A 15,721-nucleotide genomic window follows, 5' to 3' on the forward strand; every position below is an offset into this window, starting at 1 on the left:
TTTAAGACATCAAATATTTACTTTTTATAAGATGTACAGATATGGGTGATAAATAAATACAGAATATATATTACAAAATAATCAACAACCAACAAGGATAAACAAACATGTTTTAAAGAGTTCATTTTTCACGTTGACCCTGTATCGTTATTTGACTCGGAAGTGCAATTGGCGGAGGGGCGTTTGGGTTTATTTTCTAATTGTTTTCTGCTTCGCCGTTCAATTTCGTAAAGAGTTAACAAAACGTTGACTATTAACCCGTAAACAAAAAAGAAAATGAGGCACAACATATTGCGAGGGCTATGATAACAAATGATATTTAAATTGCTAGTACATGCTATATGTAACATACTAGAGAGTTAAGCGGCAGTTTTAATTGGATCCTATTTGTCACATTAGGCGGAGCGTAAGTAAAGAGCTAATATCATTGGATAGGCTAATTAAGGTGGAGTTAGAAAATAAGCCTATAATTATAAGTCTGACAAGAATAACAAATATAGAAATAAAAATTTTTAATAACAAACAATATAATATATACAATAACAAATATTTATATGAAAAAAACCCACCACCATTTAAAAAGATTAAACACCGGTCGACCCAAACCCCCCACTGCCGCGTGCCGTCGGGGTCAAAGTCTAGAAACAACATAAAAACATGTTACAAGTTGAATTCTAAATTAAAAAACTTGAAAATATTTACCGCCGTTTCCACCGGTCTTAGCAATATAACCGGGGTCACTATCAATTGGGCGAAACGATCACCCCGCTTGACAACGTAGGGGGTTTCCCCGACATTTGCGACGACGACTTTTAGGGGTCCCCGATAGTCGGCGTCTATTATTGTTAAGAATTATTATACTTTTACACACTATAAAATAACTAATAAACATACCTATCGTCCCCTCGGCGACAAACAGCCCTTGGGCTGTTAAGCTGCTACGGCCAACAAGGCGGCCGTAGCTGTTCTCGGGCAGCATCACGCCTAACCCAGTCGACACGATTTTGATACCGTGAGGGTCGATTACGGTATCCACTGGACAATATAAGTCCAGCCCGGCCGACTGGGGGGTGGCACGACGGGGAGTAAGCGCTGCCGGATGGATTTTGATCACGGGCAGGCAGGGCAAACGAGGAGCGGTCGAAAAAGACATCTTAAAGTTTTTGGGATAGTGTTTCAGAAACAGAAGTTAAACAACTGATAACTTTCATTTTGAAACACGGGGCTTATATACAAAATTAGCGAGGTCAAATCTAATAGTGTCTAGCCAATACTTTCAAGATTTTTAAAATTCAATAAATAGCCAAAAAGTTAATTAGATATATAGGTATAAAATTACAAAATCTCTCCGAGGTCTAAGTTTTTTTTTCGTATGCAAAAAAGTTGTCTAGGTGTGTTTTAAATAATTCAAACGAGATCGTGTTATATAAAAAACCCTTTAGCGAAGGTTAAAAAGAAGTTACTTTGATAAATGCCTAAGGGGACAAATATTATTCGTATGCAAAAGCTTGTTTAGGCGTGTTTCGAATAATTTGAATAATTCTCACGAGATCGCTTTATATAAGAAAAACAATTTATTAGTGAAGGTTAAAACTAATTACTTTGGGAGGGACGGAAATTGTTTTTTTGACATGATTTAAATCTAAATAAATGTATATTAATATTAAACTATAGAGGTGTTTTTTATATAGATAGATATCCTAATGTCTTCTATAATCTTTAGTACCAACTCCACAATAAAAAATGTTTTTTAGGTCAAATTAAAAATAGCGTATCAGACATAATTATATTTTTTAAACTCTTAATAAAAAAACCATGTCTAAGCCTGTATTCTAAAAAAAAATGGCCCTGAGATTTTGGGTATAAAAGCTTGAGCATTGGTATTGGATTCTCACAGTCGATCCAGCCATGAACAAGTACCAAGAGTCTCAATCTATGTTTGAATCTCCACCGTCTTCTCCTAATAATCGACAAGGATCCAGCAACGGTCAACGAACGCTGAGTCAATTTGTAAAACCCGACCCCGTTGAGATCCTCCTCGATTCTGACGACGAGGAGTTTGTCCAGGACGTGTTGCAGAAACACGTTGTCGGCGTCAACGGGGTTGAGGGGTCCTATCGCTTGAGAAGCGACGGGCAATATTTTGAAACTAAAATCCCCCCGCGAAAGGGGGATTTCTACATAGACATCAGTATCTATAAATTTAAAGATATAAAAGACGCCCAGGCGGACAAACTGTGGGAGTGTAGACATAAGCGGCTAAAAAGAGTCGTTGACGCTAAAAACAAAGACGCCATCAAACTCCTTAACGCTTTCCATCGCTTGGTGGACGACGTGAAGAACGACGCAGAAGCCGCTCAGCAGCCGCCTAGCAAAGTACGTATCTATTTAACAATAAATTTACAAACCAAAATGTTTTCTATATTGTTTTTATTTGTGATAGAAATTCAAAAAATGAGCAGTGAGAGCAGCGGCCGCGGTAGCGACTCGGAGGGTAGTGGAGGAGAGGAACACGCACAGGTAAACCGGTACTACACAATTGAGCGGCAGATTGACAAAACGAGTCGCAAGTGGCATTGTAAACAAATCGATTTGCGTATAGCTTTCAAAAATCTGGAAGACATTCCAACGCGAGATTTTTTTCGAATTTTTCGAAAAATTCTCGACGAAGTTATACGTAAATTAGTAACCGAGAATCCCGGGTATAATCGGGTTCGATTTGTTTTAAGCTCCCCCGGATTGACGACCCCTGTTAATATTAAATTTATAAAAATTGACAAATTCACCAGTAAGCGAATTATGCGCACCATCTATAGAGTAACGCAATCTAGTCGGGACTTTGTCTTTAATGGGGAAGATTTTCAGTTTGACATTATTTTTCTAAACCTCGATGCTAATATAGGGACTTATTATAAATCCATAAAAAATAGAACTTTGGTTAATTTGGATTATTTCGTTAAGCAAAATAACCAATTTATTTTTATGGAGAATAATGATAATCTCTGTTTTGCTCGGAGTTTAGTTCTGGGTAAAGAGATGGCCGATCGCAATTTTTATCAACAAAATAAGCAAGGTCCGCCCTTTAACCAGGACAATTTTAACAAACTGAGACGCAATAGCACTCTTCAAGGTAATATTGCAAAAATCTTGCACAGGAAAGCCGGAGTCCCCGAAGGTTTTGTTACTCTAGAAGATATTCAAAAATTTCAAAATTATTTAGTTCCCCATTATCGAATCGTAATCGTTGATGCTGCGAATAATTTTACCATATTTTTCAAAGGCCCCCAAGCTCCTAAATTTATCTATCTATTAAAAATTGGCGACCATATCCACCCCGCAAAAACTTGGCACGGCATGATGGGCGGTTGTGTCTCTTGCGATTTATGCTTAAAATCCTTTTACAAATACGAATTGTTAAAAGAGCATAAATGCCCCGAGGATACAAAACCTTATATATGTTTTCGGTGTCAAGGAGAAGCTTTTCATTTAACTAACGAGGATGCTTTAAAACGTTGCGACGAATGCCACCGCTATTTTTTCCCGGGCCCCTGCTACGAAACTCATTTACTTAATGGCACCTGCGCGAGCCAAAAACGATGTTTAGAATGTGGGCGACTGATGGGTGACGACCACGACTGCAATCCCGAATGCTCTCAGTGTAAAATAGTCCATCCGCCAGGTGAACATTTTGTTATGCCTTTGGAAACCAAAATGAAAGCCTCGCGGTTTATTTATTACGACATTGAGACTATTCTTAGAAATAATATCCACGTCCCCATTTTACTAGTTTGCGACGTAGAGACTGAAGCTGGCTTTGAAACCAAAATTTTTTACGGCGCCAATTGCGTCGAGCAATTTTTAAATTATTTATTTAGCGTAGAGCAGGTAGTTTTGACTGGACAGAAACGTAAAACGTACCAACCGCGCTTTACTAACACTCAAGTCGTAGCTCATTACGCGAAAGCTTTTGATAACTTTCTAATTCTTAATGCTTTAGTCCATAGACACGTCACCCCTGCCGTTATTTTTGACGGTAGTAAAATTTTAATGATTCATCTTGAGGGACCGCAAATTAGATTCCTCGATAGCTTTAATTACATTAGTCAACCTCTGCGTAATTTCACCAGCATGTTTAGCCTCGGCGATGTGGCGAAAGGATTCTTTCCATTTGATTTTCATACCGAAGAAAATCTTAATTACATTGGCGTCATCCCTGAAGCTTCGTACTTTAACGTAGCTCAAATGAAAGCCAATGATTATCGAGATTTTCAAGCTTGGTACGCGTCAATGGAAGGATCTATTTATAACATCAAAGAGGAGCTTATTAAATATTGCATTCAAGACGTCAAAGTCCTAAGACAAGGCGTCGAAGCTTTTAGAAAAATTTACGTAGATCTAACAAAATTAGACCCTTTTTGCTTAAAAAATATTACTTTGGCGGGTGCTTTAACCACTATTTATCTTAACAATTACTATAAACCTTACAGCATGGGTATTGTTCCTTCTAACGGCTATAATGCAAAATTTAATCACAGTCAGATTAGCTTAAAATATCTCGCTTGGGTGGAGAAAACGGAAAATATAAAATTGCGAACGGCTTTAAGCTATGGGGGTGAATATCGGGTGGGGCGCTATTTAGTCGACGGCTATAGCGAAACTCCGCCCAAAATCTACGATTTCCACGGTTGCTACTTTCACGGTTGTCCATGCCAAAAACTTAATGCCTACAATACCCAACTCAAAGCCAGCAACAGATTTCTGTACGAACGGACTCTAGATAGAGAGTTGTTTATTAAAGAGAAGATGGTCGGGTATGAATATACCTCGATTTTTGAGTGTCAATTTGCTAAGCTTTTAAAAGAAAACGCCGAAGCAAAGGCTTTCTGTAAAAGTTTAACTTTTCGACCTCAAATATCAGCCCGTAGCGCTCTCTATGGGGGACGAACGGAAAATTTTGTTCTTAACTGCCACGTGCAAGGTGAGGAGAAAATTTTCTACAAGGATATTATTTCTTTGTACCCGAAAGTTTGTCGCGATTGTCCGTACCCTAGCGGCCACCCCATAATCTATAGCAGAGATTTTGACAAGTCGCCAGGGTGGTATTTTGGCGTTATGAATTGTCGTCTGTTGGCCCCTCAAGATCTCCACATCCCCTTAATTCCCTTTCGCAGCGGTGGTAAATTAGCCTACGCCCTCTGTCGCACGTGCCTAGAATTGCGAGCGGAAATCTGCGAACACACTGTCAATGAACGGGCTTTCGAATCAGTCTGGCCAACGGTCGAAGTCTATGCCGCTATGGAACATGGTTATAAACTCCTCGATATATTCGAGGTGTACCATTATCCAAAAACGGAATATTTTTTTGCCCAGTACATGACTGATTTTATCGCCTTGAAAGTGAAGAATTCCGGATTTCCCGCTCACGCGCAAACGCCTCTGCAAAAAGAGGCGTATATCGCTGATATAAACAAGAATGAAAAGCTTTCTCTGACCGTGGCGGATATTCAATCAAATCCTTCCCTGCGTAATATCGCTAAAATTAATTTAAATTCTCTTTGGGGTCGCATGGCTCTGAATACGGGAAAGATTCGCAGCATCTTTATCAACAATTATTACGAACTGATACGATACGCGAGCGATTACACTCTGGAATTAGTCGACTTACGGCCAGTTACGGAGTCGATCGCTCTCTTATCGTACAAAGCCAAAAGCGATTACGTTTCGGACTACAAACTGGGGTCGGCCATTGTGGGGAGCTTTGTTTCTTGCTACGGGCGACTCGAATTGAACAAGATGCTGCTTCAATTAGACCGCGCAGCTTTGTATTGTGACACCGACTCGATAATCTACCGCCATCTACCGGGAAAGTTTGACATTCCAACTGGCAATCATATTGGTTGCTGGGCGGACGAACTCGGCGGTGATTATATAACTTCCTTTTGTAGTACCGGTGCCAAAAGTTACTCGTTTCGCACTAGCAAAGGAAAAGAAGTCAAGAAAATTAAAGGGTTGACGTTAAATCGAGAAAATCTTGAAAAACTTGACTTTGAAACCTTTGAAAGTGTAGCGATGAATCCGGAAAAGGAAGTTACAGTCAATGTCCCTTTTAATTTTAAACGGGATAAATACAAGCTGCAGCTAGAGGCCGTTAAAATCACCAAAAGATTTCGCCAAACCTCGAATAAGAGATTGTTGAACGCCGATTTGACAACCAGTCGACCCTACGGTTTCAAAGAGGCAACACCCGCTTCAGCATCTCTTTCGCATGAATTACGAGGCTAGGCGAAGACATACTTTTGAGGGCTTGTGGGAATCTTGCGTTCCTATCGAAGCCCTGGCCAAAGACGGTTTCTATCTTGCAGATGTAGAAACACAGACGACGCGCTGCGCCTTTTGCGGCATCGCCTTGTACCAGTGGCGTTGCACGGACCATCCATCGAGGGAACATCGGAAACACAGCCCATCGTGTCCGATGGTTTCCAAAAAACCGTGCAACAATAAACCACTGCGTCAGGGGGTTCCGGACTTCCCGACCAGCGAGGGCGAGGATGTTTGCGAGCCTCTAATCCAAACATGCCCAGCCACCAACAACGAGCGGTCGGGAAACGAAAAAGTGCGCGTGCGCATAAATCCGTCGTGTTTTCTTCTGTAGTGCGTGTGTACCAACTACCCTCCGAGTCACGCGTCAACTTTAACCTCCTCAACGCCCAACGCTTCCGCCAGCGTTGTCTGGAATTAGAAGAGAAACTTTTTAAAAAAACAATTACTTCATAGGGGAATTTTTTGGGTAAAAGGGTTTCGTTTATATTGTTTAAATATTTTCTAATTTGTGTTTATTAAGGGTCTTTGGGTTTTGGGTTAATTGTATTTTTGATTATGTATATTATATATATAAACTGTTAATTAAAATAAAAATGTTTATTAATCAAGATGAATCCAACCGAGTCAGTCTCGCATTCTTTAAAGTTCCAAACACCCGCCCAGTTTCTAATCGTGGGGCCAACGCAAGCGGGAAAGAGTTTTCTTTTAAGTAACTTATTGCAAAATCATCAGCTTATGTTTGACCCACCGCATAAAAAGGTTATTTATTGCTACGCCGCCTGGCAGCCAAACTACGAAAAATTGAAACAATTGATTCCGGGAATTCAATTTATTCAAGGCTTGCCAACGGCGGATCCGGACTTTTGGGAAATGAATCGCGACTCCTACTTGATACTAGACGACTTAGCTAGCCAATTATTTAAACAAGCTCATATTGCCGATTTAGTGTGCGTGACATCGCATCATTTAGGGTATACGGTTATTATTATTACTCAACAACTGTTTCCCAAGGGTAGCCAATCGCGGATAATTTCTCAAAACTCTTCCTATTTTATAATAATGAAAAATCCTCGAGATGTCGCCTCTATTAGATATTTGGCGCAACAAATAAGTCCAGATAACCCGAAGCGTATTACGGAGGCGTACAGACTAGCCACTAAAGAACCCTATAGCTATTTGTTAATTGATTTAAAACAAGAAACTCCGGAAAATTTACGATTAAGGTCGCGAGTTCTACCTCACGAATCACCTATGTATGTCTATGTCGATTAAATTTAATTGTCATTTGAATAATGGCCCCACGCGTTAAACGTCGATCAGCAAAACGCTCCGGACTCGTCGTAGCGCGTCCCTCGACCAAGTTTGCCAAATTTGTCCCTTATTTACAGAGTTTGCGTCAAACTAGCTGTAAACAACGGCGAACCCTCTTAAACAATAGTAGCGCGCCTCAATTAAAGAGCATTCAGACAATTTGTAAGAATTTAAAGGGCGGAGGTATTTATTTGAGTAAAGACCGTAAGAAAAAGCTAGCAAAGTACAAGAAAATTATTAGACAACTCGGATCAAGTACCTTGTCGCAGAAAAGCAAAAAAAAGCTGTTGTTGCAGCAATCAGGTGGTTTTCTTACGACGTTGCTTGCCGCAATCTTGCCTTCAATTGTCCAAGCTATAGCTGCTAAACTATGAAACAAATGGTTCTTGTACCGCGTCTGCCGTAACTTCAACAGCTGCCCAAGAGCACTCTGCTTTGGACCGAGAGATTGAGGATATTTTAAAATCGCCATTGAATGCCTACGATAAATTATATAAATATTTAGACGCTTTTAAGAAATATTTAAGTATCGAGAAACAAATTCCCTTACCTAAATTTGAGGTCGTAACACAAGCAATGTCCAATGTCCCCACGCCGCCATTACCGGTCACCCCTAAAATGCCCCCGCGAAAAAAACAATTGTCATGGCCGAGCTATGCCACGTCATCACCGACAACAAGCGCTTCGGGCAGTTCTTTTACTACGCCTAAACGAACCGAGCCTCGGCAAAAGGTTTTAAAAAGCGAAACGGCTGCGGGGACACCAACACGAGAAGATTTTTACCAGCAATATGGGCCGACCTATGTTGGAGATATGGTGAAACGGCAAGCCGAAGTTCTGGCAAATCATTTGCAAAACACATTTTTCACGCCAAAAAGAGAGCTAGAAGAAGGAGCTGTCGGTTATGCAAATCGTGACGACGATTTACAAGAGGAAATTGTCGATGAACAAGAGAATTTAGCGGAGGAAAACGGGGACAATTTAACGGACTTGGAAAACCTGTTTGAGACGGCCTCCGCTAAACAGAAGAACAAGAAAAAAAAGAAAAAACCTCGGAAAAAGAAAGACGAACTTCAAAACTTAGGACCGCTGGTTCCATCTAACGAGAGGAGAAAGAGGCATAATAAATGGCGCGATATTGATTAATAAAAAAAATGTAATATTTAGACAAATAAAAAATTGTTTTATTGCGAACAATATCTGTGTACATGTTTTTTTAAATGTAAAGATAAATATAATAAGGCGACATAGTCGTTAAGTTTAAGATTCTGGTCATAGATGGCGTCTAATATCGTCTTTCTAGCCACGCCCTGACAGCGGAGTGCTAGGTACAGACAACAATGGATACCGCACAGTTGAAAAAATGGATGTTGAATTTGTTGTTTATTGTAAACAACTCGTTTCCCGTATCGTTTTAAATTAACTTTATAGTATCGCGGCGAATTTCCGTAAGTGCAAAACATTTCCACCGTGTCATTGTTAGAAAAGCACGCTATCCAATGTTCTCCAGCCTCTCCAGCTGCTTCATTATTAAATATAAAGCAAAATTTGGACCTTTTTGGCCGTTCTGGGAGTCTGTCTACTGGGAAGCACCCTAAATAATAGGGTCGCGTTCTTTTGTCGCAAGTTAAAAGAGCGTTTATTTGCGAAGTGTTCATAATTTAGTCTCAGGTAACGAGACTTTTTGTAATTCGGCGCCGTAGAAAACACCCAGAATTTGCTCCCCCTTTAAATCCGCTACGCGATAGACGGGTGGTGACCTGGGTATGACGTCAACAACGCGAAATATTTCGTCAGTAAACGTGCCTCCCGAGCTGGTTTTTCTAAATACCCGACTAGCTATAGAGAGACGCACGTAGTCGCCAACTTTAAGCCTCGGTGCGTATCGAGTAATGCCGTCTGATTTCCCGTACAGTTTATTCCAAATGATTGATTCGTTATCTATATTAACACGAACCGGTGCAATTCCAGTAGTTGAATGAACCCGTTCATTATAGGCTTGAGAAATTAAAGGTAAATATTTAACGTAATTTTTATTCCCCGTGGCCGTAATAACCCGGGCAATTTGTTCCTTAATTGTTGTAATAAAGCGTTCCGCGAGACTGGCTTTATGCTGACTCCGGGCAAAATGTATTTGCACATTGTGCCGTTTCAAGAAGGAATCAAAGTTGCGCGAACTAAATTCTCCACCGTAGTCCGTGTATATTTTTAAAGGGATCCTCTCTCGAAATATTTTTTTAAAAGCCTCGATAACCTCGCCAGATGTTTTGTTTCTAAGAGGTACTGTCCATCCGTAGCGGCTTAAGACGTCAATGACGCACAAAACATAGCGAACATTTTTATTAAAACGTTTTAATTTCGGTAGATCCAACAAATCAGCTTGAAAAACATCGTCCATGCTCGAAGCGTACACCTGGTTAGTTTTGAATCGGAAACGTCGAAATCGATGTTTCGTGTAGGCAGGTTGTTTCTCGAGAAAGGCGATTAATTTTGCTTTTGGCACGTCCGGTAAGGCCTTTTGTAATCTGGCTAGCGACCCATAAGCGGCCGGATTAGCCACGTCGTAATAAATTTTTCTAATTTTAGCGTCCATGTCTTAACAAGTATAAATAACGACTAAATAGTTTCCCAATAAACAACTTTATTTAATACACGCAAAGGTATTTTATAAAAACAATATCAGTTAAACAAATACGATATATCAGTACATTTATCTTAATAGCCATAAATCAAGGCATTCTTTAAATCGGCAAAACTGTTGACAAAATAAGCGTAAATATCCTCTTGATCCTCGATCCATCCGTGTTCGGTCTCAAATTGATGCAAAATTTTCTCACGATCCAGTTGAGGCAACGCTTCGTGCAAATTACGCTCGACTCGATCGCTGAAATTTGTGTCAAATTCCGACCAGCTTTGAGAGTGGCAAATTTGTTTTCGACACTCGACGTTGGAGCAAGTGGAAGTGACGTCAAACAAAGTGGTAGTGAGCTCGTTTAAAATTAATTCACGCATGCGACAGACAGCTATCCCTTTAGCCTTGAGATCCTCGTCAATCAACGGCTTTAAGTCGATCAATGTCTGCCATCCTGTTTTGTTCAGGCTGAATCCTTCGCTGGTGCTAAAGTTGAGGAAATAACGACTGCCGCTGCCTCGTTCATAGTATCGAAGATCGATTAGACGTTCATCTTTCGAGTTGACGAAGCATTCCAGCTTGATGCGCTCTTTGACGGGCAACCAAATATGATAGCGAGGTATTTTTCCGTCAAAAAAGGACGTGAGTTCATTTTGAAACCGAAACAAAGCGTACCAGGCGTTAGGTTTTAATATAGTTTTTGTACGCGTATCCGATCTTTGAATTAATATTTTAGGTTCAATTGATTCAATGACGCAAATGTCGAGCTTTGGCGTGACGGTGTGTACTTGGTGCATCTTGGCTCGCGACTGATATTGTATTTATAAAGTTTTAGTCTTTTATACGTTGGGGTGATTATAAATAATTTCTCTGTTTTTAGATATTATTAACTGATTGTTTGGAAATTCGGCCATGACAATACACGTGACGTTTTCGGTTAGCGGAGAACTAAATCTTAACGATAATCGCAAGTTACCAGTCTGGGGCATGGAATTTAAACCTAACGAAGCGAGATGTTCTCTACTCAAATCAAAAACAACGACAAAAAAGCCCTTCTTATATAAATCGTAAGAAATTATATTTCCTCGGTCAAGACCTAATATCTCGAGACCCTCGAATAAAGAATTGTAACATCTAACGTACTGGTCGTCGTCAAAATTAGGCGTAAACGGGATATCGGGATAATTTTGAGAATTTAAAGAGAATTGCATGAAATCGAGTTTGAAATGTTGGAGATCCAGGGGGTTAGAAGTTGCTTCCCCTACAAATTTTTTATTAGTAACGAAAGCCACGACAGTTCGCGAGGGTAATTGCCCCGTAAACAAGCTGTCCCTAATAAAATCTTGCGTTCCGGTGGTTATTAAGAAATTTTTCATAACAATAGAGTTTACTTCGTAGCGAGCGTTTATTCCCGAGTTTAACATCTGAGCGTGAGCTAGTTGCAGTTCGGGATTAACCTCAATTTCGCGCGTAAACAAAGTGCATTCCGTTAAATCAATCTTATACTTTTTGCCCGTTTCATTGTGAATAATAGCAAAATCCGTGGAGCTTCGATGAAGTCTAATTCGCACCTCGATATTATCTAGTAAGAATTTGGGCGTTTTGAACATATCCAAAAATAATTCGCCAATTACATCACACGTCTTTGATTGTGCCACGCGTTTAGCGCGACGACCAATACCATTATTTTCTTTGTTAATATTAGCATCTGCTAAAGCCGTCGCCGGATCGATAATGGTATCCAAATAATATAACATAGAAGTTAACCAGGAATTGGCCGCCGTTTGTCCATAATTTAAAAGTATTTTAAAATAGGCCATATATGGGTACATATTATTAGGTTGCTGGACAGCGACGCCATTGAGAAATAATTCTACTTGACAAAATAGCGAGGCAATTATTAAATTTGTTACCGAGACTTTCTTTTCAGCATCTGGAACGGCCGTGCCGTCCTCGTGTAATACGCGAAATTTTAATCTCAAAAGAGTTTTAGTCAAATCATGATAATTGTTAGAGGGAGGAATGATAAATTCTATATATTTAGCATTAGTTAGTGGGGCAATTGGATAATGAGCAGTCGTTTTAGTCCCAACAATATTATTATTCACCACTGGCTTTTCAAATACTTCAAAGTCGGAAAGAACACTTTCGTAGGTCGACATGTTTAGTCTAGAAAATCGCGTTTAGTGCGTCGCTTAACACGTTTGCTCCGGCTTGTTTTAGCAGTCCTCTTTCGTTTTCGGCCCGTCCCGCTTTGAGTGTTGACGAACCGGTCCACGCCTTTATGTAGTAGGGAATTTATAGATTGTTTGACATTTCGTTTAATCGATTCTCGAGGTGATATGGTGGGGTTTTGGGCATCGCTAATTACTCTACTCGTTAACCCCACAGCTTCGGACGCTAAAGTACTAATGGCCGGCCTAATAAAGGGTGTAATTTTGCGCAATAAAGAATTAAAGATGCCGCCCACACTGAAGCGACCCCCCGATTGGAAAACGTTTGCGTGTAAAGCCGGAAGGGACGATCCTCTTTGGAAATACAGAGTGTATCTATTAGGCACCATTGCTCCTGTTCTATTGACGTCGACGCCTAAAAAACAGTTTAATATATACTTTGCCCAAATTAAACGGGATATTTTCCCCGTAATCGGATTTCAATTCAATTTCAATTTCTTGTATATCGCTGGTTGAAATTGGATAAAAGTCGATATTATTAAATATTTCCTGGTTCTCCTCGTCTAGCAGCGAAAAAGCCGGCATTTTTATGAAACGTAGCAGAGGGGCTTGACCACCACCAACCACTTGTTGACGGATAATATTGGTATAAACAAACATGGCATCGACGCCTCTCATGATATCAGCGGGATACTCCGAAGTCTCGTTATTAAGATACCGATCTAATTGATTGGCACTAAAGCCTAACAGCCTCCCGAGGCCTCTTCCGGGTGTTGTTTTGGGAAACAAAATTGAGACCGTATCGTTCAGTTTTGAAACCGTCACGGTTCCGTCTACATTCTGCGTAAATTTTAGACTTTTCCTATGCGCCGGGGACATGGCTTCGCTCATAGCACTTAAAACATCGCTAATATGATAATAAACCCCGGGAGGAATCTCGCACGCGTAATTGTCAACTCGTTTGCCTTGAGATCCGGGTACATACGGTTGGTCAGCATAGTCGGGATCTTCTGGAAATCTATCCACATCGTATTCGCTAGTCCAAAAATTATTATTAGCTGTCAGGGTCATTGATCTTAATCGGGGATTTACCAAAGCTACTCCCGAGTGACTATGTTGAAAAAATTCTCCCTCTTCGGGAATGTTAAATAACTTGGCCATCGGACCAGCTACCGAGACGCGAACACCTGGCTCTATTTCGAGACGAACATAGTATCTATTTTCCGTTTCCGTTTTGAGAATGTACATTTTAAAATACTGGCGGGGCATATATTCTTGAACACCCAATAACTGATTTATAATTTTTAAATGTAAAGAGAAGGGAATTACGGCCCCGGTCGCCGTCAAATCGCAGGTATATTCGCCCGCGGGTATTTTGATTTTTGTGAAACTGGTCTTAGTAAATAGATACATTAGCGAGTCATGAACGCGATAATTGACAAATGTGTCATTAGTTGTTTTGAAATGCGTAAAATTACGCTCTAAAGGTTTAGTGGATAGAAACGTCCCCCCAACGTATTCAGCTTCTAAATTTAATATATCGCGCAATTCTTTCGGGAAGAGCATTTCAATTTTTGCCGGACAATGGACTCTAAAATAATGCTCCGCTCCTTGTTTAATAACGCTAAATTCGGCCTGTTGCAATCTTAGAGGGTCAAAATTGCGCGCAGTTATTTGTAGGTTTTCGGCAATATCTTCATAAATCTTGTAATCATCTGTCGATCTAAACTCGCCTGACATTTTAAAAAAGAAATAAAGCCACGGTTTTTCCCAAGGGGTATAGCGCTTTATGGTTCTATTGACTCGATATTCTAGATAGGCATTGTTTTCGTTTATGGTATATTCTTGTACCGTCATCCTCAAAGGACCAGATTGATTGCGTCCTGTGTAGTATTTATTGGGGTCAAGATCGAGCAATTTAGCTAGTTGGGGAGAAAATTTAATTTCCACCCATTCCGGTGTTTTAAAATTATACATGATAGCATCACCCCGATTATCTATAGTGTGATATGTTACTTCAATTTTTTTAAATACTAATTTTTCTAAAGTACGCGTTACGGCTCGATAAAGCCCTTCGGCGTTTTTCTCTGGCGTTTTACTGGCTCTAAAAGTTTGCGGTAAGAACAATATTTTATAGTTATCATAATCTTCGGGGATAATTTGCTTAGGCTTTTCAGAGATAATCGGCTCGGGTGTTTTCTTTGGCGGATCAACCGGCTGCGGAAACAAGGGTTTTTCATCAACCGCTGGTGGGGAGGGGGTCGGTAATACGGGTAGCTCAAAAGTAGAGGATGTTGTAGAGTCTGGAGATTTTGAGAGATCAGGCTTGGATAGGTCGGGTTTTGATAGGTCGGGGTTCGGTAAGTCGGGGTTCGGTAAGTCGGGTTTCGGTAAGTCGGGTTTCGGTAAGTCGGGTTTCGGTAAGTCGGGTTTCGGTGAGTCGGGTTTCGGTAAGTCGGGTTTCGGTGAGTCGGGTTTCGGTGAGTCGGGTTTCGGTAAGTCAGGTTTTGAGGGGTCTGGAAATATATATATTTCCTCAACCTCCGTTGGCGAGGGGGTCGGCGTCAGTGGTTCGAAGGTAGAGGGTTTCGGGGCCTCTTGTTTTGATAGATCAGGCTTATATGGGTCCGGAGCTGCAATTTTGGGGGAATCCGGAAGTTTCAGGGGATCTGGCTCCGGCTTTGGCTTCGGTAATTCAGCCTTTGGTTTTGGTAGTTCGGACTTCGTTGGCTCCGGCTTTGGCTTCGGTAATTCAGCCTTTGGGGGGTCTGTAGTCAGAATCTTTAAGGGATCTGAAGTAGACGGGGTTGGCCTAGTTGTTGTTGTTGTAGTAGATGTTGGTTTAGTTGTTGTGGTAGATGCTGAATTAATCGTTGTAGTAGCGGCTGAATTAGTTGAGCTCGGAGGTATTAGTTTATCCGAACTTGGAGGTATCGGTTTATTTGAACTTGGAGGTATCGGTTTAGTCGAATTTGGAGGTAACTGTTTACCTGAAGCTGGCGTTTTAGAGGGGTCAGGCCCTGAATATGTTGGATAATAAGGCTTTGGAGAGGTTTGTTTTGGAATAGTTATTTTGGGTGGTGGTGGGGGAGGGGTTATTTTGGATGGCTGTGGTTGTACAAATACTACGGGTTCAGTCGTAGCAATAGGTATCGGAAGAAAAGGCGTAGTTCGCGGTAAAATAGGTATAGATGGCGGTACAGGTTTATATTCCGGCTGGGGCTTTTTTCTTATTGGCGGAACCTCATGGCTTGTTTTACGTTTAATGGTGGCTTTAGGAATG

The 15,721-nt window shown here is 40.7% G+C and overlaps 2 protein-coding genes across 7 annotated transcripts in view; both read left to right on the plus strand.

The window, feature by feature from the left end:
* The window catches only part of LOC149588130 (protein regulator of cytokinesis 1-like), a 44,087-nt gene that overhangs the window by 13,558 nt on the left and 14,808 nt on the right, over positions 1-15,721 (plus strand). The window lies entirely within an intron of this gene.
* LOC149588132 (uncharacterized) lies at positions 1,780-2,475 on the plus strand. The gene is made up of 2 exons (XM_089863170.1): positions 1,780-2,376; positions 2,444-2,475. Exons 1-2 carry the CDS (start codon positions 1,909-1,911, stop codon positions 2,456-2,458), a joined length of 483 nt encoding a protein of 160 aa, XP_089719296.1. The 5' UTR covers positions 1,780-1,908; the 3' UTR covers positions 2,459-2,475.

This window comes from Phalangium opilio, unplaced genomic scaffold (genome assembly GCF_054372755.1).
Source record: "Phalangium opilio isolate 3A_F unplaced genomic scaffold, DU_Popi_V2 ptg000663l_1, whole genome shotgun sequence".
NCBI lineage: Eukaryota > Metazoa > Arthropoda > Arachnida > Opiliones > Phalangiidae > Phalangium > Phalangium opilio.

Coding starts and splice junctions, on each gene's coding strand:
- LOC149588132 (XM_089863170.1), top strand. CDS start 1,909: ATGAACAAGTACCAAGAGTCTCAATCTATGTTTGAATCTCCACCGTCT.